Consider the following 25,949-nt stretch of genomic DNA (forward strand, 5'->3'; position numbering starts at 1 on the left):
TAATGATACTTCATAGTGACTCGGGAAGACACAAATTTATGTGCAAAGGAGAAGATAATAATGGAACTGCTTGCAAGTTGGTCATGGAAAACCTTGGTACCATGATACGCATGGTATCAATTTATGGAGAAAGTAATGCAATAAAGCTAAACGAGGAATCAGCAGGTATCCGCATAAATGGTGTGCGTATGTATGTGGCATAATAAATGGTATGCAAATGATCAACTGCATACTGCAACAACTGGTCGTTCGTGGCGATTGATTTAAGTTTATATATCAAACTATGATATATGTACATAAGTATATATTATATATTGCGCAACTATCAACTTTTACCTCATTTCAGCATTACACCAAATTCTGGTCGGAAACACCATAGCGTGGCAAAGCATTTAGGCGAAATAGGGGAACAGCACTAAAAATTGGATCAAGCGTACTATGCGTGAGAGAAAGCGGAAGCATAATATGCAAATTCAAGTGATTCGCCTCTAAATTTTAATCTGGTTGATTCGTGCACATTTAAGCTCACGCACTTAAGCAGCTACCGGACTCCATCCTGAGGAACACACTCGGGTAGAAACGAATCTATTGTATTCAAATTACGACCCGTCGTTTGGTTGGATTACAGAATAAATCCAATTCCCTCTCTTATGCATTTCTTTAACGTTTCAAGACAAGAAAACTCTTTCCGTGTGGGTCATGGGCTATAAAGAAGAAAGTATAAAGTTTTTGGAATTTTGCTCCCGTTTGCGAAAACCCAAGTGCATAGGTTGAAGCACCCTCATCGTGTATATATTTCTACATACCCACCCAGTTACGCTCGAGCATTGTTCGATTTATACAGCATTCAACAAAATTGAGTAGTTGCATGCATACATGCTGAGTTCTGAAATCTTTCTTTCCTGGCAGGCTCCTCTTGAAAAAGTGCAAAGTCGGAGTCTGCCTGAGTTTGCTCGAGAGATTGGTACAACAGGAGGCGAGGAGGACGAAAGAAGTGAAACCGGTGAGTAAGTGAAGCAGTTGAGGTTTGTTGGCATGCGAGTCCAACTCAAAGTCTGCGTGTGAACACGGAGGAAGAGAAAAGCACGAGGCTGTAGCAGGAAAAGTACAAAGCGCAACGCAGGAGGGAAAGTTGTATGCATTCGCAGTGGCTGGAGAGTAAAGCAAGTTACACATTTTGTGTGTCCCTTGTTTCAGACTGCGAATCCAAAGCCCGGGGTTTTCCTTGCCCATGCCACATTTCACCTTCAGTCTTCGGTAAAGGAAGACGAGAAAGCACGCGAGAAGATCCGTGGTTGTGCACCTCAAGTCAACTATTACAAAACTCATTACTTCATATTACACGGTATTATAATACATTATAAGTGGAGGCTGCTGGGCTTATAAGGTGAGCAGCAGCAGAGGGCCGTTAAATTTCCAGTGAAGAGACTTTCATGCGTTGGTGCTAAATGTACTGCAGTACGCATATTATCTCCCAGTTACCATCCGGAGAGGAAACCAGCTTTTACATAACGAACACCATCGTGGAAACTGCAAACAAGATAAGTTAAAATAAAGAGATATCAACTTGATGGTTGGTACGTTGCCACCTATGTAAAGACATTCCTCATTCACCAACATTTCTCAAGTCTCATAGATTAGCGTACTTATGTATCTAAAGTCGCTCATTCTTGTCTCCATTATATAATTTCTCCGAGTGATGAGTGAAAGTAAGGTTCAAACATTCATCACAACTAGTGGGCAAAGGCGAAATACGTTAAATTCATTGTTCCAATCGTACCTGTTTTGAATTGATTGTGATTTGTTGCATAAATAACTCTTCATTTCCATACTTCTTTCATACTTTGTTGTCTTGCTCTCCTCACGTTGGTATACCTAAAAGGTGCTGAAGTGAAATAAAGTGTTGTGTGCACTCTCTTGAGGACGGGGACATTTTCCTGATAAATGTTTAAGTTGGAATTGAACTGATAGTGGATTCAAACATTGTTCTTCCATGCTGTGAGAAGAAATGCTGAGGGGCTCATGTGTCTGTTTGTACCCACGAACATCACCACCCACCAAGAGAAATAAGTGATCTCAAACTGTTTTTGAGTGAAAAGAATGGTGAAAGTTGTGCAAAGTTTATACACTTGGCTGACCGAGCTCATGAAAAATTTCTATTTGTTATCAAACAGGAAGTGAGACCGGCGGGGAGGAGGGAAGACGATTGTGATCGGAGGCACTTCCTCCCACACTTCAGTCTCTGTTGACCTTCCTCACAGTGATAAATCATCATCACAGCACACCAGACCCCACAACCAAGCTAAGCCAAACACACGCCAGCTATGTACATTCCAGCCCAATATTTAGAGAGTGAAAATGAAGTGCGACTAGGAGGAAAAATAATTGACTTTGATAGTGTCTGTCATCAACCACATATGTGTCTAGCAACAGCGTTCCGGTAGCCGGTGTGAATGTATGTACATACAACGTGTGCAATTTGGTGTGGAAAATCTTCCCAAGTTGACTGGCTCATCGTCGTGTGGTTGTGAAGTTCAAACAATTGAAGAAACAAGGTGTTAATCCATATGTCAACAGAGAATGTAATCTTTGTTTAACTAGCGGTGACAGCATTCATCGTTCCATCCATGTTTTCCTTTCGCTGTCTCATCGGAACAATGCGAATTATCAACTGAATCAATACCGAGATACTTCAAACTCCTGGTGCTCTGAGTTTAGAAAATATTTGTGTATGTACTCATAGGACACAAACCTTATTTCTATCGGCGTATGAGAAACAATGGAAATTGACTGACATTTGAAGCATAAACAACAAAGAACATAATAAATAATCGATATCGCCATTATCTTAACTGAGGTTAAACTTTATTCGTATATTTTAATTACTGGGATGCGTGTTATTGGAATAATTTATTATACCAGTTATTATCACATTACGAGGAATCCTCGGCACTGCCAGCAACTCGTGTGCAAAGATTAATTAGCCATTCAACCCGAAAACATCAAAAAGTTAAAAGGAAGCCATCCAAAAAGAAAATCACCAACCAACCACAAAACCGGTGCGGTTTAATAAATGGTCTCGTAAACACGAACTGAATGGATTTTCATCTTTGAAAGGATTTTTATCAAAAACAGAAGCGGAGGATGGTGTGCTTCCCTGATTTTCTCTCGTTAGTTAGTTCCTATGAAGCTTTGCCAAAGATCATAAACTGGCGTAACGGGAATTTAACGACATGAATACGTATAGCGGAAATAAATAGCGGAAATAACGAAAAATTTATGGGAATAAGCGTCACCTCATAAGCCATTTCATGCCAAGTCAGAATAAATGATATTAATGCAAATCTTGCAAATTATAAATCTGTCAAAAATGGAACACCACTAAACTCAACCTAAAAAATTCGGCATTCAGTTCCTGAAAAAGTAATCTTGAAACCTTTGAACTGCAAATACATCCACGATACTTTTCTCCCCATTATTTCTTTCGCACTACCGCAAAAGCCAGCCCTGGAATACATGCATGTAGAAACAAACCCAAAGGAATATAAAAACTGGCCAACCAGTCGGTCGTAAACTGGTTGCTACTGCATAAATGAAAGCAAGTCGCCGCCGCCGTCGTGAATTACAACTTTGAAAACAAGATAAGGTTTAACTGACTCAATTTCAACCTATATTAGACTTGTACAAATATATCTACAATACGATACGACATGTATATGCATCGTCAAATACTCAAAAACTAACTCATCCATCCAACCATAGCCGAAATCGGTGCAATAATCTTTGTGATAATTAGCTTCTGTAGCCAAGTGTTGGAGGAAACCGCCCCAAAGGAGACAACCGTAAATAGATTAATTACCTGAGATATTCCTACTCATCGCCGTCATCATGGATCTGAAAGATAAGAAGACCTCCAAACACGTAGTACAACCGGAAGAAATATGCATTCGACTTGAGGAACAAATGCCAAGCGCCCCAGCATCCGAACAGCCCTCAACATCAACCAGCCAGCAAGAAACTCAGCTTCAGCAGCAAAAGCGTCCTCATCCACAGGCTCGAAACCCACGACTAAAATCTCAAACATCTGAAAGTCTCGTGAGTGTTGGAGATGGATCGGTTAAATCTTCAGAGCGCCGGTATTGTATAAATATTTTATTTATCACATATGAACACAGAACTCCCCGGATCGAATCGTATGCATGCAGCGTTGCAGATATGTAGCAGAGTTGAGTTGGGAATACAAACTCTGCAATTCTGAATATGAGTCCCCCGTTTATGCAGTCATTTGCAACTTTTTATCATTTACACCGCAGCACTTATCTCTAAGTGTGATCCTGTATTGAGAAAAGGAAGAACAAATTGATAAGTCGAGATTTTGAGGGGAAAAGTCTACAAGTACGAGTACAAGTCTCCAACAGAAGAGCATCATCGCTCTCTCTGTTGGTATATCATTTCCGGCTGAAAAAGTTGCTCAACTTATCACAAAGAAAAGTATTAATGTGAACAAGAAAGTTAGTCGATAGATTCTTCTTGCGTTGCAAAAGGGATTTTCATCATCGTGGAATAAAGAATGTTCAGTTGGACCAGATCAGTCAGGAGGATGATATAGAAAATACAGTAATCTGGTTCACAAAGGAGCTTACTTTCAACTCGTACTTGTAAAAGCGCAACGGTGCAGAGTTTCCATAGGTTATTACATGTATTCTATTTTGTTATTTTATTTAGGAGGAGAGTAGATATAAACTATAGACATTACAAAAAGGCATTCATACTCCAAACTTTGGAATGTGTATACATATCTACAACTTCAGAATGATTATTCAGGCTTATTTAAGTAGTATACGATTATACTATAAAAACACGAGAGATAAATTTGCATGGTTTTAATCGGCGTCAGAGGACATGTTAATTGAGAAAATATTTACTATCTTGCAAGCTTTCGAATAAACATATAGTTATTTTTCTTCAGGCAAAGCACAATCGGCAAACTAAAAATCATTTCAAGTTCTAAATCCAATTGGTGAAAAGTGATGTATATAAACTATACAGTGCTGATTTAAAGAATTCTAGATTGGCGTTGAGGACTATTGGTGTTTTAGCATGTTTGTAAAGCTATATAGATAATCAAATAGAACTGACTACCTCAATAACTGATCATGCATACATACCATTATTGGTTTTCATAACTCATGATTCTCTATTATCGACAACAGAGAATAATTTAATTCAATACGGCACAAACGTGCGGTACTGAATAAAATTATCACCAGATTTATTAATTAATTAATTTTTTATTTTTATTATTGTACCAACATTTTTCTAAGTAATCCTTAGAAAGAACTGCGAAAATAGCTAAATACACAGAAAAATTGGACTTGAGAAGAAGCAAGTTGGACTGTCTGACCATTCGAAGAGCGATGGGTACGCAGTGAAAATGAGAACATTTGTACGTACAACTTATCGGCGGTGAAAGTCGTATAGAAGACATCACGATTCCATTCACATCCTTCAACTTTTGCTCGCCACCACATTCGTGGTTATGTTGGAGAATGGAATAATGTTGTAGAGCCAACTCTCTCTCTCACTTTCTCTTCAACGTGACAGGAAGAACGTTGGTTCGGCCTGTCTTCTGGCCGCAATAACCACAAACATGCTACAGAAGAATGAGCCTCCTCCCGGCAGCACGTATTTTGACTGCGTGTTATTACACCAAGCAATCTGTATAACGTATTGAGATCATGGATTAAGACGGAAAAAGGAGAAAGTCCAATTTGCTCAAATACTGAAGTAGAAGCACAAAGATAATAGTGCATTTTCATAAATTAAGCAAAGACATCTGCCTGGCCAGCATGCAAAAAACGAGTTCCAGTGTTCAAAGTAAAATGCAATGGAGGGACACTGGCGATGATCGGGTAGCCATAAGACCAGTTCTCCTCCTAGTCCCGCATTGCATTAGGATAAATCGCGGCGAAGGCTTAATTTCCTAAATTACAACACTTTCACCACTGCCACTTTCGCGAGTTTCCCAATTCCATTTTACTAATGAAATCATTAGTGGTTTCCTAATTGAGGCAGGAGAAGCAATTGCTTAAAACTTTATCCGTATAATTGTTTTTCCACGTTCGATGTCAATTCTCATGAATGCCTCGTTTTACTATTTATCAAAATTATACGAGAGTTTTAAATTGCATTCTATCTAAGTTTACAAATGTGAATTGAATCACCAATTCTATCGTATAAACATTTATTTTAGAAGATCACAATCTTATATGACATGAAGGTACTTACTTAATTTCAAGTAGTTTCATCCGCAATTGAGAGACAAATGATCGCTGTATGTTTTTATGTGCTGATAGATTGCAGACACATTGAATTGACTGTTGCTTAAACTGTCAAAGGTTGAAGTGAAAGCCATCCAAGTGATCGTTAAATCCGAAAGGAAAAAAAATCTTTTCAATCGATTTCTTCCCAGCAAGAGGAGCGTATAATAATACTAATAATAATATGAGAAGGACGGAGGAAACAAATGGAAAAGCAATGAGATGAGAGCTTCTGAAATCCTTCCTTGAGGCAATTTAACCAACTACGATTTTCTCCAGCCGATTCTCAACCTCAAAACTCACAACCTGCACTTTTGTCGCCAAAAAACTTTGTAACGAGCAACAGCCACCGAATTTGGCGTTAAAACAACTCCCCAATTTTTTGCGGTATTTTGCGTCCTCAGATGCATTTGTCAGGCACCTTTTTTGTTTCACCTAACGCAGAAAAGGAGGATCTCTGATGGCCACAGTTCGGATCAAGGAAAATGGTTTGAAGCCATCATACATTGACTGGTCTTTGTTGTGGCCATGGTTTGGATTGACAAAGAAAAAAGGAAGAAGGCACCGCTTAAGTGTTAGTTGTGTAGTTTGGTAGATGGAAAATGACACCATGAGTATCACTTTTTACGTTTATTGACAAGCACTTCGATCGTGTCATCCTCATCTGACGCTGATTTCTCTCGTCATATTATTTGATATTCAAGCTCTGCTCGTCGTGACTTACTTATTTACGTAAAGATATCAAACTGTCAATTTTTCCAATTGACGGGAGGCCAGCAAAGTAAACGGCATACAGAACAAAAGTGTCTCTTCGCCATGATACCAGAGATGCTATCAGAAGGTGAAGGGGCTTGGCGTGCGGTGGTAATGCTTCAAGCTTGCGATGCTTGACGGGGGATAAAACTTTTCACTTTGGCGTTTCGAAAGTTGTGTGATGTGACCTTTAATCAAATGTTTTTACGATGTTGGACCAAAATCAAAGTTTCAATTCTAAAAGTTTTCTGGACCAACTTTTTTATTATCTCGAAATTATACAAAGGCACATCAACCACTTATAACAGAATGCCATCTCCAGGCATTATGTTTACATAACACACATTTACGAGCACATTAATATCCGATTATACATACATAATCGTAAGAGCCTCAAACTATCATTTCGTAATTCATACAGATGTAGATCTAAATTTGTGTCCATTTTAATGAAAAATCTCTAAAGATTAGCGAAGCATTATTCAATTTTAATTTTATCTGGATGCATTGTTGGAAAGGCAATAAGGTATAAAGTTAAAGAGTTATTATGGCAAGGGTAACAGTTCATACGTGTTATCTTGGGAGGAATTGGAGACATTAGAACATTAGGATCCGAGAATTATTAACAGGAAGAAAGATTCCCATATGGTTCTCTGGCATTCACAATATTTCATTTGAACATGATGCATCGTGGCAATCCCATTTCTACTTCTTGATTAAATGTGAACCCATCCAGCTTATTCTTCCCCCGTTCCTTTGAAACGGTCCTGCGAGAAGCGAATCCTGAGCCAAAAGCAAGCACGAGAGGAAACAAGTGAAAGTGCAAGACAAGGTAACTGATAGGGACACAAGAGAAGAGCCATATTGTACACACTCCTAAAGGCAACGGCAGGCGGTGATCCAAGTTTTCTTGGATTTGAAGAATTGAAGAGAGTTCGACTTTGGCTTTCCGTTTTGCCCAGAAATCTCGGGAATATATTGGAGGAAGAGGATGTCATCATCATTACAATTTGACAGATGTATATAGATGTGGTCTAAAACGCCGGCTTATGACTCCTTGAGTCGCTCATTCTTTCTCAAATCTCCTCTAGAAAAGAAAATTCATTTCGCTCTTTGAATTCTTCTTAGTCTGGCTCAAGTCTCACAAAGGAAAAGTCGCACATATATTCCTACTCTAAACCCTTTTCTGTAATAAACCACTCATTCAATAGAATGGAGAGACAGTGTCGTATATTGCAGAAACTTATGGCGTAACACAAACAATAAGGAAGGAAGGGATGAGCCTCTTTCTCTTGACTTTGGATATTTCGTTTAAAAAGTTTTCATTTCAGTCACAGCAGTCATTCTTGCATCTTGTTTGGCTTAATCCATATCTCAAGGTAGAACTCGCACAATTGCTAGACACCCTTTAAAACAATGTAAAAAAGATGAAGAAGGACTTAATTTGTCGACTTCCAAATTTCTTGAATCATAAATCCTACAAGCTCTGCCTGAGAGTAAATATGTATTTATGTATTAATACATTGAAATGAAAGCGAAGCAAAGTTTGGTCCGTTGGTTGCAGCAGTTTGTTTGATTGCTAATTCACCATAAATTCTAATCTAGAATATTTTGAGAAAGTACAGCGACTGTTTCTCAATCCGGTCTGCCCGGGCGGATATTGTGTCGGGAATGGAAGAGGAGACCAAAAATGAGAAAGTGAAAACTTTCTTTTGTAAGAAAGCTGTGACGTTTCTTTCTCTCGAAATACCCAAGTGTTGTCCACCAGCTAAACTAACTCTCTATCCGGGGCACAAAGTTCCCCATCTCTCAGAGAAGGGGGAAAGGAGTGACAGATTCTCATTATAAAAATTGTCTCCCTGCGTAATCCAGCCGCCCTCCTTTTTCAATTAGTTTGCGGATAAATGATGTTTTCTCATTACAACTAAAGACCCGTCACGTTTCTTCTTCTCGTCTCTTGCAAAATCTCCATTTCGCATCCACATTTTATCCTCGCTGCACTAAAACCTAATCCTTCGTCTCGTCTTACTCGCTCCGAATTCAATCATTATGCAGCATCTCCTGTGTATATATGCACCTCCATGTAGTTATTCCTCTTTTTTAGTCGTTTATCCAATACGACCTCCTTGAATTACGGCATTTCTTTGTCTGCACAGTTGATTTAATTTCCCTCGTGAATCTGCTTCTGTGAAGTTTAGGCAATTTCATTGAATTATGATTCTAAAACCATTCTTCAAATTAATTGAAAATGCATCCGTGCAGCTCGTAGCATGTAGTAAACGTCAGTGGCAGCTATGCAACTCAATCCTTCTAATCCTAAGTACCACCCAATTCCCTGAAATACTTTTGGTTACCAAATTAAACTTTGCCCATAAATCATTTTTGTGTTTGGCCGTAAAGACAAGAGGGACACTCTCACAAGTGAAGCGTGTTAATATCTAATACTAGTCGATGTTGGGTCGCCTCTGTAAATATGTGAAAAGGAACCAATTGTAAACGGATGCATCGCGACGAAAAGAAAGCTTGCACGAGGGAATAACCTGATGCCCGAAAATATAGGTCCGAGGAGAGTGCAAGAAATATCAGTACGATTCTGTTGTAAAGGGTGATTGGTTATTTAGGTCAGATTTCAAATCCATCCCAACCTCCTCGACGACAACGGTTGGCAATGGCAATTTGTGCTGGTGGATAAAGTAACTTCGATCTAGTGGACTGTAACCACCAGCTCGGCTCAGCTCAAAGAGGGATCAAACGTCTGAATCAAGTCGAGTGCTTACTCACTGTCCCCTTTTGTCCTTGTTCCTCAATCAACTTTCATTTGTCTTAATCAAAGACTTCTCCATGCTCATGGACTGCATTTTATATATTTTTTTTCTGTTAAGACTGATCTCAGGTCCGATTTTTCAGTAGTGTTCAATTATTTTCTGGTTGGGTGGTTGTGATGCATAACTTGAATATATACATACATATTATTACGAACAGGATGCTGCTAACGTGTGTTGTGTGCTTTCCTCCTAACTTTTTCGACAATTGAGACTTGGGAATGGGAGCTGAATACTGATGACACTAATGAACACGGAATTATAAATTTTGAATTTCTCATTTTCTTACGTTTGTTACAGACGAGCCGTGGAGGAAGAAACGGCTGAAAACAAGCGGATTACAGCCATTGTTGGAGGAGCAACTGCCTGCATATTTCTCGCCGCTTTCATCCTCATCGCAGTCACATTAAAAATGACGCCGAAAATTGATGAAATTTGTAAGTTTGTTAATTATTTATCCTTGCATTTGTTCAAGCTTTGTAGTCATCTGGTGAATTCTGGTTACTCGCATGGATGTATGGCTTTGGTTTATTGAGTGAGTTATCTCTTCGCTGCTATTGCTTTGTCTATGTACGAGTATTATGTATATGCAAAAAGTAAGTAACACTAGTAGGAAAACATGCACGGAATAAAATGTTCTCAAGCTTACACAAGACCCACTGAAATGATGCTCAGCAAACCAACTACATGGTCTAATATCTCGTCGTGCAGTAATTCTGTTGAGGTTGAGTTGGAAGACTTGAGTTGCATTCAAATTCCGTATTAATGTAATAACGAGAAGCAGAACATTCTACTTTCTCCGAGTTGGAGAGTGCTGCATATTTCAGTTCAACTGATTCACCGTCTGCCAGGCTCACCCCGTGTTAGATTAAGTTATAAAATTTAGAGGGTAGTTTCTCATTAGACACCCGACTCAAATCATTGCTGATGTTTGCGATTGAAATAAAAATTGGTTATTTATTGAAATTTCTGGGCTGAGGGGTAACATTGAAGGGTTTATATTGCTTTGTTTACAGTCAATGTTTTAAGCGAGAATTCTTATGCAAGCAAATAAAGCAAGATTATAATTTCAATAATTTATTTGCAAGTTCAAAATCATATCAAATTTATCTAAAGGTGACAGTGTGAATAGATCCTTTAATGGAGACTCATATGCCATTTGCAGATTGTTTGATTGCTAATTCATCATTAATTTTGATTGAATTTGACTAATTTTGGTCTAAATGAGAATGATTTATTAATTGCGTAACAAGTGCCACAAATTGTTGTTAAACTAGCATTTATTATAACGGCGAGAGCATGTGCTTATACCGCTTGACTATTCTAGTCTTGGTTGGAGTGAAATTTTATTGAAGCAAAAACTACGGCTTGCCACAACTTTCTCCATCTAAAATGTGACTTCGGCAAGCATGGTATGAACAATTCCCGGGTTTCTTAACCGAATCCTTTGATCAAATGTTCAAGCAGTACCCGGCTTTCCCGGAAGAGGAATCTCTCTACCCTTTGCACTTTCACTCGGCTGGAAGCTGTACAATTGTTACCGACGATATTAACTCTCAGAGTCTTGTGGTACGCCGATATGTATTTTATGCAAATCATTCTAATAATGCGAAATAACTCCCGAAATCTATGTACATCATATAGTATTTTGTACCAAACTTATTATCGATATGCATTTGAATCGACTTAGGGAATAAAAACTCCAATTTACCCCTTAGCCGACGCAGGTTTGACTTGTCAAACATTTTTCATAAAAGCTCTGGTTTATTTCAACGTTATGGTTTCACATGCTTATTGCGTTATATGGCCATGCGTTAAAGGAACTCAAATTATACAATGTATACATGCAATTTGTAAAATAAATGGAATAAAACCTACCAATTTATACCACTCTAAGTAATGAAGTCGGGGGAAATGTTCGTAGTGAAAGTGGCATATTTTTGCTTCTTCATCACTTTAACCCTAAAACCACAAAAGCATAACACAGCGGAATTTGATGTAACGGAAGCTGTATTGCATCATCATAATTTCTTCAACTTTAATTTCGACCAAAGAATGGCAGCTATAAATTATAATTCTTCATGCAGGCCAGTAAGATAGTGGTCTGCATGGATTGATGGACGGGGTTGCTCCAGTTTGGCGGAAACAAGGCGGTGGTGCTCAGATTCATGAGTCCGTTTTCGCAAATTACTTTTTCTTATCAACATCCGGCTTTTAATACAAATTGCTGATATAACTCTCGTCTCTGTTGCTTTTTGTGATTTCTTCTCTCATCACATCCCATCATCTCATGCGATAAAGTAAGCTCCGAGTAGCCCCCAGTGACTCGTATTGCTTTGTCTGCGCGTTCTATCCTATTTCACGGGCCAATTCCATTTCCATCTCCCTTGTCCCACATACGTAGTATGTAAGTAGGCATGTGTGTCTGTTACAGCGAACAATAATGCCAGGGAATTCTGTAGAAAACCGGTAGAAATTCATCGTCAATCTTGGGCGTTGGTCTGTTCACTGGCTTGGTCGAAACTCACATTCCATCAAACGGATAAATCTGCATTTTGAATGTGTGTTACATATATTGGTCAGGAGACTATTGATCGTTGACTTTTGTATGCGGATTCCTGATCTCAGCTCGAAATATACAATAAAATTCGTCGACAGTTAAAGTTTAACGAGTCATATAAAATATATGCAAGTATTTTATATGCTCCGTCCGACATGTTAACCTCACGTGACCTGTGAATGCATAAACTTTGTGAATGCGTTTTATTCAATAATAATAAGCACATTTATTTCAAGGGATCATAAATGCATAAGTTCGTGGCTATAAATCTTGAGGAATAAATCTGACAAATACCTCGAGACCTACTGTGGAAATCTCAAGTAGCCCATTTCTAAAGGTTTGCAACGAATGATGCAAAATTCCATACCCTTCTCTAAACATTTTGTTGACGTGGTTGGGTTACTTACACAATGATTATATAACGCATACAGACATTCACTTTCTCTTTCTTTACGTGTTGGAGAATGTTGGCTCGAATACAATTTCAAAACCCAAGGTAAAAGTTGTGCATTTGAAGAAATCTAATTTCGCGCACCTAGCTGAACTAAATTCTTCAACTCACTGTGTTAATAGTGCTGTCCTGCGTCGCATTTCAAAAGTTGAGCAAGCATTACTAAAGCAATCTCGCGTAAAAAGAGGAATTTTCCGTGACTTCACACGTTGCAGATTGCCTCTTTCCAGATTTGAGAAGTGTCAGGGTCACAACTTTACGTAAGCGTGATGACAAAGCCTTGGATGGTGATCTAATGATAAATGATTTTTCCACGATTTTTTCATCCCTGTTTACAGCGTGGGGAGAATATATCGACCACGTTTAAAGAAAACTACTTGAGAAAGAAAGACACAACGAGACGAGGAGCAAGGACGAGTCTCGTAACCGCTTTTGAGTGTATCCAATCTCACAACCACCACGAAATAGTCTCATATCTCTCTTCTCTCCACACTCCACCAGCAGAGGAACAAGTTGAGTCGTCGTGTGAGACGGTGAAAGTAAATCTGGCTGGAGAAGATTCATCGGTGAGCATCGGAGGCTCCGATCTCATCATCATCTCCTTCACTACGTTCTCTTTTCCTGCCCAACAAGACTTTCTTCACTCACTGCAGTCCTCCTACGTACGTATTTACGTGTAGTCGAGTTCAGCAACTTTCTCCACCAGCAGCAGCGGACGGATAGGGGAATCGCCCTCCAGTTGTAGCAGTAGAAAGCAGTTTGGTTGTTGGGATTCCAGGCCGAGTGGGTCCGGTCGTGAGAACTCTCTCTTCTTCAGCCAGAGTTGAGTCACTCTTAGGAGTTTAGGTCCGTAACCTTTCCATTACAGAGGCAGTTTGGTTCCGTCTCTCAAACCATTCTGATCCCAACCTCACGTGCTCCTCTCATTAGACTCGCTTTCTCTCTGGTTATGTGACCGCAGCAAAGTTTAGGTGGCACTGACACTGACTGATAAGTCCAAGATATCATTGCCGTTAGAGTTGCAATGGGACTTTTCCTAACCTTGGGCCCATCCAAATAATGGAGTTGAATTCAAAAGCTACTGGAAAACAAGCACTTGGTAGTAGCACTGCAGCGATCGTCGTTGAAAAGTTGTTGGGTAAAGAGGAGGACACGGTTGTGAAACAGGGTGGACGTGCTGACAGTGCTTCTGACAATGAAGTGTTTGTGTCTGTCAAATCAATCAATATTTCAGGATCTGGACCAGATTTGCCTACGTTGGTGGTGGGCACCGAGGGGGAAAGTGGATTGAATAGCGGAAATGTGGCAGGGAGCAGGAACCTTGAAGGCGGTGGTGGTGGCGGAGAAAGCAACAATGAGCAGTCGAATCTTTCTAAAAGTGAGACGAGTGGTCGGGTGCTCCTAGTGCCGCGTGTGTGTAGTGATAGTCACATTGGCGAAGGTGAAGGTTTTCACTCTTCGAGACTCTCGTCCTCCGCCTCACTGGGCTCTCTCTCCTCGGCCGTCTTCTTGGCAGTGGGAATCTCTTCTGAGGAAGGCTCCAAGACTGCTTCTTCTGCTGCTCATCCTCCAGTCGTCGAGGATGGTGTGAGCGGCGATAAGAAGACGAAAAAGAAGTGTCAAAGTGGAGGAAACGAGGCGAGAGCTGAGAATGTGAATGCAGAACTGGGTGAAAGTTTACATGTCTCGTTTGGGAATACGACCCACAGCAGCAGTGGTGGCAGTGGTGGTGGTAAGAGCAAGGGGAAAACTTTGTTAGGTGTACTTGGTCCTGCTTGTCCTACTAAGGACGTAAAAACTGAGCCGGAGGAAAGTGATATCGATTTAGATACGGATTCGAGCATACAGGTTGAACACGATTTGTCTGTGGGGAATACAAAGGATTTCGTGGAAGACGAACTGCTTGAGGAGTATGATGAGCCGGACGATGAGCTGCATCGAGAGTTAGAGCAGATTTTTGAGACGGACTTGATACCGAGTGGTGGTGTTGCAAAGGGTGGGCACCGAGGAGGCAGTAGATTTAGTCCTTGCAAGAGCAAACGGTCAAAATACGTAGATTCCGCCACATGGACACAGGAAGACGATATGCCTAGCTCATTAAGTGATTTGAGCCCTGTGCAGAGTCCAAAGAAAAAAAGTAGTCACTCTTCTAGCAGTAAAGGAAGAGTGCATAGTTCGGGTCTTGCTGAGACGAGTGGGCATCATTCCACTTCTTCCACCGCTGCTGGCCATTATCCCGGAGGTCAGTTTGATCATCAATATCAATATCATAGCCATCACCAGAGCCACAAAGTAGGAGGAGGAGGTGGGATTGGAGGGCATCCAGGGAGTCGTCGCCATCCGCAGCAACAAGGGCAGCAGGCTCCTCAAAGTGGTAGCGGTAGTAGTCGCAACGGTAAAAGTCACCATCGTATCCATCAAAGTCAATCTAATCAACGACTAACTGGGAACTCGAGTGGAGGGCTCGGAAGTGAATTTATCCACCAAAATCAACCTCAACAACACCCCGTTCAGGAATGTTACACCGTTTCATCACAACTACTCTCGCGTGAAGGTACGTTTAAAATAGTTGATGGAAAGTTAATCAATGTTCTCCTATGTTTGTTGTTAATGGCTTAAAGGTAATTTTCATCTGATAAAATTTTTAGCTCGGCTCTACGAGAACTTCCCCACAACTCAGGGGGAACTGGAAACACTTGAGATTCTCCTCACTGGTGGAGAAAGCTGTAATTATCCAACATCAGGTGGTGGTGGTGGCTTTGGTAGAAATAATAGCAACCCCAAAGCTTCTACGTCTCGAAATTCCCTCTACAAAACCAACAACGGTGGTGGTGGAGGAAGTGGGAGTGGGAGTGGTGGGAGTTCTGGCACTAACAATAATAATCATATCCTCCTTCATTATCATCATCACAGTGCATCCAACCTGAATTCTTCTCCAGGACCAGGTTCCATCCGTAACTCTGTGGAACAGCTTTTTTCAGTTTCTGAGCTGCTGGGACCAGGAAGTTGTTTAGCCGTGGGTGGTAGTGGTGGTGGCATCGGCGGCGGCTGTGGTCCCCCTTCTCGAACCTCTTGGGTTGATAGTGGCAGAGAAAGTTTAAGTTTTGACGGGGAGAATAACAATTCCGGCGGAAGCTCGAGAAATTTATTGCTAATCCCTCCTCCACCCCCACCACCAATTAATTATCAAGGATTTGTCAATAGCAGTATCATTATGCAAGCCCATCACACATCCAACCAGTCCCCTTCGCATAATTCACAGGCACATTCCTCTAGAAAATCAGGAAGCAGGCGAGATCGGCTGGTACGACAGAAGCAAGCAATTGATGAGACCTTTCTCCCCATCCCCACAAACTCTACGGATAACCTGGGCATCGATCAAGGCGGAACTGGAGGGGGCTGCGGCTATTTGGCTGTCCCATCTCCACGACGAACAGGAGGCATGATGGCTAATAACCTAATTGCTGCAAACTTTTGCAATGCTGCTGCGTCTCCCATAAGTCTCCATCGACACCCTCCAGCCTCACAGATCATGTTGCACGAAAACAAGAAGAACAAACCTCTCATTCCTTGCGACAGTCCGTATGGCATCATGACCGGTGGGCATGGAAATGGTGACTGGACGTTTGGAGGAGGTACTGATAAGAAGGGGGGTCAAATGTCAAGAGATTTGCTTCGGTGTCGAAGTCCACAGCGGACTGGTCGGTCGAGAGGCAAGAATAGTCACAATCAATCTTTTGACTATGGAGAACTCCCCTCGCAACACCAAATGTTCCCCAAGAGGCATTTGCTGTCGAGTCGTCAACTTTCTTCTTACAACAACCACCAGCAAGGCTTCATTCCCGCTTCAGGGGGCAGCCAAATTGGAAATAATAATCCTGCCCTCATCTTACAACCCCAACAACAGCATAGATCGTTCCCGGTCGGTCTCTTTAGGTAAGTCATCACATTATGTAGACGATATGACTTCAGAGCACAATGGACATCACAACTGACACTTGACACACAACGACTCACATACTCGACTGATTTTTTAGTTTCACATATTAATGAAAAACCTACTAGAATGTAAGAATACACATATGTATGAGCAGGAAAAAAACACATGTATTTGAGAATCCAATAAACCTTGCCCTGTACGTACGTAGCATGGAAACGTAAACATGAACAATGGACCGAGCTACTGTTGACAAAGACCAGACAAAGTTATGACTACTTTCACCAACCAACCACGATCTCTACAAAGTAACCAATATCTAATCGGCAACAAGCAATAAAAATCATAAAACTGATGAAGACGGAAACAATTGTGGGCAATAAGTAATGACTCCTCATCTTGGCATGGGGCATGCAGCGCCTTATTAACGATACTGGTCACAGTTCAGCTCAGCAGTAAATGAAAGCAATAGGGAGTCGTCGTCGTTCATTTTATGATTGCTTAAATCCTTCCCTCCGCATTTCGTATACGTACATGTGCAGCACACGTAGAGGAGAAAATCCCACACTCTCTTCATCCCAGCAATAAAGTAAATGAGACGCGGAGCAAAGTGGGGAATAATACACAGTTGTTTTAGGAGTGGGGATGTTTTGTAGAGAAATGACGGAAATGACACTTACTTAATGAAATGAGCATGGGGTCCAACAGCAGCAAAAAAGGATTGTCATAAGATATTATCACGGCCGTGTGTGTGTGTTGCCTTTGCATCTCATACATAGTGTAAGCCCTGCTTTCCTTTCATATCCAAGATCCAGCCAACTTCTTCTTGTGTCATTCTCTTTTTTATAGCAGAAAGTGCTGGAACTTTATACTGTATCCGAGTGTAGATAGTTGTGTGGTGCTACATTCTGCAGTAATAGCACATGAAACGTACATTGTAGCACAGCAGCACCAAGCACAGTAGAAGAAAACTGCTCTTCTTTGTTCAGCAACAGCAAATGTTTGGCATCGTGGTCGTTGTTGGGGAGTCAATGCCGTCGCCATTCGTTCGTAAGGTACACACACTTCCTTCTTCTTCTTGAGTGTCGTTATCACGATCCCTGGAGAAAGTATGCTAAGCACAGTATTGTGTTTTCATGTAGCTTGAAAGGAATATAGGTCAGCTTTCACCTTCCTTCTCACTTTACATCGAGATAATACTGGGGCAAGAAGTGGATAAATGTAAAAGTGTGAAAATATGTACTGAGCTTTAGAGTTCCTTTCAGTGCATGTATATATTTTTCAGTAGCATTTCATGATACAAAGGACTTGTATATGTAAGCAGATCATCTGGAACATTCGTGCTGATTGGTTGTATTAATAGAGTCTGATGCTAATGCATGACGAGTTCACTGTTCTACGCGTATACATGAAACCCATCTACGTTCTATCTCTTAAGGATATATTTAAGTACCACAAGCATGCAAGGCTGTGAAAATATAAAATGGTGGTCAGCTTATTCCCTGTGTCAGGCGATGCAGAAACGAGGTTGTTTTGCAGGAAGTCGATCATTTGATTTCTTGCGAAAGTTTTTGGCCCTATGAACGAGTTCCACTTTGCAGTTTAAATGGAACTCGAGTACATTTCCTTTTATTATTTTTTCTACGGACTAAAAAATTGACTTTCTTTATACTCGTTCCATTTGACCACTAGGCCAGAGAAAGAGCGAGCCCATATGGAAAATGGTTTTAAATTTTGAGTCAAACTTGACACGCGGTGGTGGTTGTGGGCGGTCCATTTCCATTTTATATCTTTCTGATGGTTGTGCTCCATTTCTTTGGAAAAGCAGCCTCCACTTTCTCCGCCTGCAGCATGATTGATGGCTCTTATGGGGAAAGGAATTTCCAAACAGAGGATAGAGAAAGAGCAACAAAGAGACGACGACAGATAGACAACTCATGAGACTTAGGAGGGGAGCTTGCGAGGTTGATAATAACAGATCCTGATGCCCTTTGGATATGTGGTAGGGACCCATGAGTGTACTAAAACCCTGAAGTGGTTTGACTCCATAGCCACGTTTGCGCCCGCCACACCCACTCAAAAATGCCCAAAAACCGCTTTCACTCCAGTTTTCACTCACTCAAATCCACGCCAAAAATCCAATTTTGCTCGGATTTTGAAATTTCTTTCACCATTACACTCCCAGATAGTTGCTTTCTTCAATTCGATATCAAACTCAATATTTTAGAAATTATTAGTATTTTTAAAATTTAAAATTCTGAATGAGCAATGTTGTAGTAATCAACAACGCAAATTATGCCTGCGAAATAATCATTATCAAAATTGAGATTGACATTGGATTGAAGAAAGCAACTATCTGGGAGTGTAATGGTGAAAGAAATTTCAAAATCCGAGCAAAATTGGATTTTTGGCGTGGATTTGAGTGAGTGAAAACTGGAGTGAAAGCGGTTTTTGGGCATTTTTGAGTGGGTGTGGCGGGCGCAAATGTGGCCATGGAGTCAAACCACTTCAGGGTTTTAGTACACTCATAGGACCCTACCACATATCCAAAGGGCATCAGGATCTGTTATTATCAACCTCGCAAGCTCCCCTCCTCAGTGCCCCACCTAAATCAGCGTTAGGCCTGACAATGAAATGACATAAATATGTAATTTGTCGACATGAATTCTAAAAATGTGAAGTCCAAAATTTGTCAAATATTTTACTACCAAAAATACTTTCTCCACTATAACAAAATATATAATGGGAGCAGTGAAAGCTATTATCGGTAAAGTTTCAGACGAGTCTCGGAGGAGACAAAAGTGAATTATTCCTATATAATCTCAAGCAAAAGAGCACTTTCACTCTCATCCATGCAGTGCGTAAGATCTGATCGTGAATGTTGCTAGAATTACTAGAATATCATGAAGCATGCATGGCATCAATTTTTTCCTGTCCCAAAGATGACCACCAGCCAACAGATCACTCTGCTCTATCGACATTCCGCACTCCTAGTGACGGACTCACACAAAAAACTTGCCATCACCACCGCTCCGTTTTCGCTCATATCTTTTGACGAGAAAAGGGAAAGGAAAAAACTCTGTGTTGAGCAAAAAAGTTGGAAAAGGGAAAGTAAACAGTGAGTGGATCTCTCTCTCTCTCATCTTCTGCTGAACTTACCTCCTGTCAGTACTGGCTCCCGTTGTGCGGAGACATGTATTGTTTCATATTACATTCCACCAGAGTCGAGTGGCTCACCGATAAGTCATAAAAACAAAATTGTTCAAGTCATACGGAATAAAAGTATGGTTAGTGTTCGAGGATGCAGTTTCATTCTATATATATTTTTATATTACCAGCTTGCAAAAAGACCAGTCTACAGTCTTAATCCCGTGCATTTTTTTTACTTGTTAGGTTGTGAGTTGTAAATAGAAAATATCGTTGTCATTTCTGCTAGTACGAATAAAAGGGAAGAATAGACATACATATGTCTATTCTACAATATTGCACACATCGACTACCAACGAAAGAAAAAAATGAATGGAATGGTGGTCACAAATCCAAGGTTTGGAGAGAGAGCAGACGGCTGACATCATCAGTACGATGTACTTGTGGTTGGTCCTTCAGATAACATTTTTCTCATTGTTCTGTCCTAATGGTTGTCATTATCTCTCAAGTGTGTGTGTGGACTGTACAAGGGATATGTACTTATCCCATTTGGTCACCGTGTTTTCTTGATTTCTCTTTTCAATCCTGACTTGTACTTTTGCAAGTTAATGGACACAAACGGTGTGAAGAGTATGGCATCTTGAGCAAAGAATATTTGTCTCTTGCTACGAAAACCTAAAGAAAGCATAGTATTTATAATTTAGCGTGTGTTATCTCATCAAATACAGTAATACTAGAAAGGAGACGCTATGAGAAGAGTGCTTTCATTTGACGCCGCTTGGTAACAACCTTAATTTATCGCGACCTGACCATGCTCTAACTACATTTTTCTCCATGAACTATCTTATCCGAGGTTGTACCATTGTAATTACAGCAGATGTGCCAGTTTGTTAAAAAAGTGGAGAAAGTATGTCAGCAGTTAGAATGAAAGTTATACAACATAAAACTTTTCCACTTTCTACCACCGTGTTCCATGAACTCATTCCGAATGCAAAACTGGGTACCTGCCATTACTTGGCTTTGTCGTATCGGGGAAGGGATGATAAACTGAGAACCCTTTGTTATATAGAATCTCAAAACTTTCTCTCTTAATTTTAACTTATGTAATTTCTGTACACAATGAATTCTTAAACCACAGTTTCTCTTCTTGTGATAAATTACTATATCATTTTTATCCTCGTAGTTGGATTATCTGTAGGACGAATATCTGTACTTTCTTGCTACGAAGAAAATTGTTACTTTCGTGCATTTAGTTCCTATGAATAAAGATAGTGGGCCCCAAATGACTAAGAATATATTGTTAGTCAAATAATTGAACAGTCGCGATAATAACAGATTAAACAACAGGTATTACGAAACCTTCTCTAACGAAATGCTGGACTGATTAGTTGGACAACTACGACAATTATTCTACTTCACGGATGGTCAAGCATGCTTTCTCTTAAACAAACAATTTTCTTGAAGTTAACAATAGTTAAGCTGTGCTCCTGGATATGAGCAGTGCATAAGTTATGAGCCTGCAATCAATGTCTGGCTTGTGTTTTCTATTGGTTCGTACAATTCCCAATCCATTTCTACAGATTAAACACTATGTTTCAATTAAAGCTAAAGTCTATAATATTTGCAATTCATTTACTCGTTCCAATAAAGCTCCACACTTTAACGAGTTAGGCTGAAACCATTTTAGCTTGACATATAAATATATGTATGTGCATCTATTATGTGTCACGTTGTTGCCATAAATCTAGAATAAGCGAGCAATATTCTAACTTTATTTGGAGATAAAGTCTTTATCGATTTCGAATAGTTGTAATTTCACAATGCTGATGATGTAACTGCACAATGGAATTTTGACTGTCGTCGCATCAGCGTGAGCCTAAGAGTGGGTTTTATAAATGTCTTTGAAGACCGAGGAGCATAGGATGGAACAGCGAAAACCCGAATTTCGTGCGAGGGCAGAAAGCGTATCCCTTTCCATCCAATATGAGTAAGCGATATACTGCGGGTTTCGTTTCGAATGTGGGCGTCAGAGTGGGATGAACTGCTGATGATGAAAAGGCCAATCGACCTCCGTGGTGAAGATTATGGAGAAAGCAGAATTTCTCTTTTTCTTCTCAATAGCATGTTACAAATATAAAATAAGTGGGTGTAAGATGAGTATCATCATTAGTTTTAATTGCACTTTTTAAATCATCGGTTTAGCTACCACAATCATATCCCTTGTGGGAAAAGGTGTATATTATGGTTCATTAGAGAACCGAATTGTGAATATTTATCTAGTGCCGTCATACAAGAAGCAGATACCACAAGGCAAATATGTACATATGTATAAAAACCCTAGGTTTCTATTCTAGGAAACTACGTATACTTTAATGCGTGGGAGGAAAAAGCTTTTTCAAATGTCATAGTGAAGTTGCACTTACATAGTTTTCCTTTTATTTTGGAGAAAGCAGACTTCTCAATTCGGAGTTTTACGTACTTACTCAGCATCCGCAGAGGGGTTATTTTGCGGTCTTCTGTGAAGGAGAAATGAAACAACACTATAGCAAAGCGTCTTTCTTATATTTTCTTGGGAGCAGTAGAAAGAAATCTAAAAGATAAACAATTAATTTTGATAATTGCATTAAACTTCTAAAGTTTGTAGACTTTCAGGATATAAATCAGCCAATTAATGAATGCTAATATATGTGAGAACTTGTATATAAATCTTTTAGTTGTCTCATCAAGAGGAATGCACAGGGAACAGCACAGAAATTTAGAAGTCACACCATCAAAGCAAACTTATATAAGAAAAGACATGCAGTGGTCGAGAGTGAGGTCTTCGTTTCAAATAGTTTCCAAATACTTTAAGCTCACCAGACTTACTAGGAATTGGAACAATTTAACGTGCACCGTCGAAATTGAGAATTGTGAACAATTTTCGAATGAGGGAGGAAAAGGGAATTGTTCTGCATTGTCGGCTATGTTTCAACTGTTGTAAATACACATTCTTACACTACACGTTGTATAAGAAATTGCATATCAACTAATTCTTTGTTAATTGAGTGTCAAGAGTTAAGCAACAAGATAAATAGATGGCAATCCATTAAAGGGAAACAACCACTTTCTGACGTTCATATAATTTTCAAACCCACAAATCTCAACACGGTTCCAAATGGGAAATCAGTTCATAGCATGAGATATATATATTACCGTTGATAACATGTCGTTGGCCTACTTTCTCGTATGTTCTGCGCAAGCAATAAAATTCATTCTCAATTGCCTCGAAATGTTGTATGGCTTGACTACAGCTTTATCGTTCCAGTAAATTGTACGCCATATTCCAAATTGCTAAATAAATAAATTCAAACTGCAATTAAAATCGAAAAATAAGAAGCATAGGCCCAATGAACCTCGTACCTGCATGTGTTGACAAAACTGCTCATTAGTTCATTATCTACATTTACATATGCATTGTGACCAGAGATGTAACTGGTAACTCTTTGTTTCTTTCTACTAATTTATTCATGAGGTTTACATGTATGGATTTTCCTAATGTCGTAAATATGATTACGCCAATTTCGTTTTGCAAGGTTAAAAGCACATATGTACTATGAAATTACTTGAAACTTGTAACCGAACAGAAGAGGTTGGTGAAAGTGTGTTATAAATTCATACTAAAATTAAATTTAGCAAATGCTAAAGCAATTTTGCACTTTATACACATACGTGCGGCAAATTCACAAAGTTTCTCTGCGCTGACCATGAAACTTTGTAAGACAATCAAAAGTAGTTCTCCACTTTTGCTTCAAGTAAAAGTAATAGGAAAAGAAGGGTTGCTGTGTTCTAAATATACGACACATCGTTTTTGACCCGATTTGAGATTTCAATTACATACTTGAGTGAGACTCACAGTCAGCCCACTTGATGTATTTTTGTACGATTTGTAGAACTCGGTTTAGTCATAAAACGGTGAAAGAAAAGTACACTTTTTCCAGGGGAAGGATGAATTCAGTCCCACGGGAAGTTTTCATCTGTCCATTAATCTAGAAATATCTGCCGCTTTGCTCACCTACTTTCTACCCTACCTGACCTTTTCCTTTCAACCCATGCATAGGGAAGAAGGATGTCATAATATATCTCTCTCCATCCACTCACCACTTAATATTAGATGTGATCCAATATAACGACGTCTATTCCAAAGACGAGCTCACTCTACCGAGAAACCATTCTTGCTAATTTGACATTTGGTACTTTGGATCTCTTGACATTTCTTCTTCTGTGGGACGGGTTTACTGGCACAAGACATGCTACTGCACATTGCTCAAGTTTATTGATTGGGGTAGAAAGTTATCGCATGCGGAAGGGTTAGCAGCATCCACATCACGGAAGAAGTATGTAGTCATGTGGGCACGATGGCAGCAAAAGCATAGTGAGCAGAAAACGGATTAAATTCTAGTTTGCTTCCCGATCTCCGTGAGAACTAGGGCAAACCACTCCTTCGGCCTTTTCACAAGACCTATTTTCTGGTCATATTCACTGCTTATGCACACAAAACCCACTGTCTAAACCTTTAGCAAATAAAAGGCGGAGAAGACTTTTTAGTGACTTCATTACTTTTGTGAAGTAATTCCTGTGGCTATGTACTTATCAAAAGTATATTTCGATATGTATATCAAGCACTGGCACATGAATTTTATCGTGATGGAGAGAAAATGCATGGAAATTAAGGTTGTCCAATGCAGATTCTGCCCTCCATCTGGAATATTCCAAGCCAGGTAGAAAGGTTTTATTGGAATTTAGATTCCACGTCTGTGGTTTGACTCGAACCACACCAAGTTGTAAGATGGTGTAATTTGACAAAATTCAAATCACGTCGTTCAGCTAATTCAATTCCTTATTTCAGCCCCTGTTGCATTAGCTCCAACCCACACAGACCCAATCTTTTATGTCGTCCAGAGTCAATGTGACATGTAAATTAGCAAAAGCTAACAGAGAGATCTGTACTACAATGGATTCTTTGTGCCGTTGTGCTGGAGCTGCTCGTTGGAGTAGAGATTATTGGACTATTGTTACGGATATATATTGTTGGGAAGGATTACTATGTATTTGCTGGTGAAAGCCTTGAGTAGAAAAAGTGGTGGGTGTTGTATAAATTAGACATAAATCCCCATTGTCCACCCCAAAACCCGTACGCTTTTTACGACACAAAGTATTTGATTAGTGGGAGTTCTTACTTCTTTTCATATGGAAATAAGTATTGACCCGTGGAAATTCTGTACGAAGACATTGTCATTGACGGCTCTGTTGTCAAATGTCGAATGTTGAGTTGATGTTCAAAAGATTCTCAACGCTTCTTCTAGATTTTAATCAAGCCAACGGTGCAAATGAAGCACAAATACCCTGCACAAAACAAATCTCCCAAATAGAAGTGAGTCAAAACTAATTGAAAGGATTTCTAGGATGTATATATGTATGAAGGCCATTTGGTCCTGGGTATGAATAAAATAAGCATCGTGAGTGCCTGTGGCAGTAAATTGTCTCAACTCTCCATTCGTCATATCTCTCATATACTGCTTTCCCTGGATTTGTTCCACTGGAACAAGCAGAATTTACTGCAAGCTCGTTCGGATGTTGTTTATTCGTCCTGAAAAGCAGAGTGAGCAGCAGAGTTGCGGAGGTTTCGGGTTAATCAATCATAATCATTCATCGCGGATGAGTGACTCGAACATAATGTGTTTCAGTCACTGACCAACTTTCAGATGACTATGCATTTCCACTCACTCTATGTAAATACACCACGTTCGTTGGCTATTCAAACAAATAAATGAATACTCTCGCAGTGGCTGTGATGATCATTTTTATTATTATAATACTATCCATTAAAGCCCACTTCAAGAGTGAAAGGTACATAGTTTCGGACAGCGGAATCACACGTGGACATCCATACACATGTACATAGTGGACGTTACAACTGACT

General features: G+C 39.9%; 2 protein-coding genes across 2 annotated transcripts in view; both read left to right on the plus strand.

Moving 5' to 3' along the window:
• The first annotated feature begins 1,134 nt into the window (after positions 1-1,134).
• On the plus strand, positions 1,135-12,393 carry LOC118434772. Its single transcript, XM_035848973.1, has 3 exons — positions 1,135-4,136; positions 10,196-10,332; positions 11,363-12,393. Exons 1-3 carry the CDS (start codon positions 3,889-3,891, stop codon positions 11,446-11,448), a joined length of 471 nt encoding a protein of 156 aa, XP_035704866.1. The 5' UTR covers positions 1,135-3,888; the 3' UTR covers positions 11,449-12,393.
• Positions 12,394-13,324: 931 nt separating this feature from the next.
• Positions 13,325-25,949, plus strand: part of LOC118434771 — a 37,315-nt gene continuing 24,690 nt past the window's right edge. Inside the window, exons 1-2 of the mRNA XM_035848968.1 lie at positions 13,325-15,460; positions 15,555-16,842. Coding sequence (XP_035704861.1) covers positions 13,966-15,460; positions 15,555-16,842 — 2,783 coding nt within the window. The 5' untranslated portion in view covers positions 13,325-13,965. The remainder of the gene's footprint in view (positions 15,461-15,554; positions 16,843-25,949) is intronic.

Source organism: Folsomia candida, unplaced genomic scaffold, assembly GCF_002217175.1.
Source record: "Folsomia candida strain VU population unplaced genomic scaffold, ASM221717v1 Fcan01_Sc003, whole genome shotgun sequence".
NCBI classification, from domain to species: Eukaryota; Metazoa; Arthropoda; class Collembola; order Entomobryomorpha; family Isotomidae; genus Folsomia; species Folsomia candida.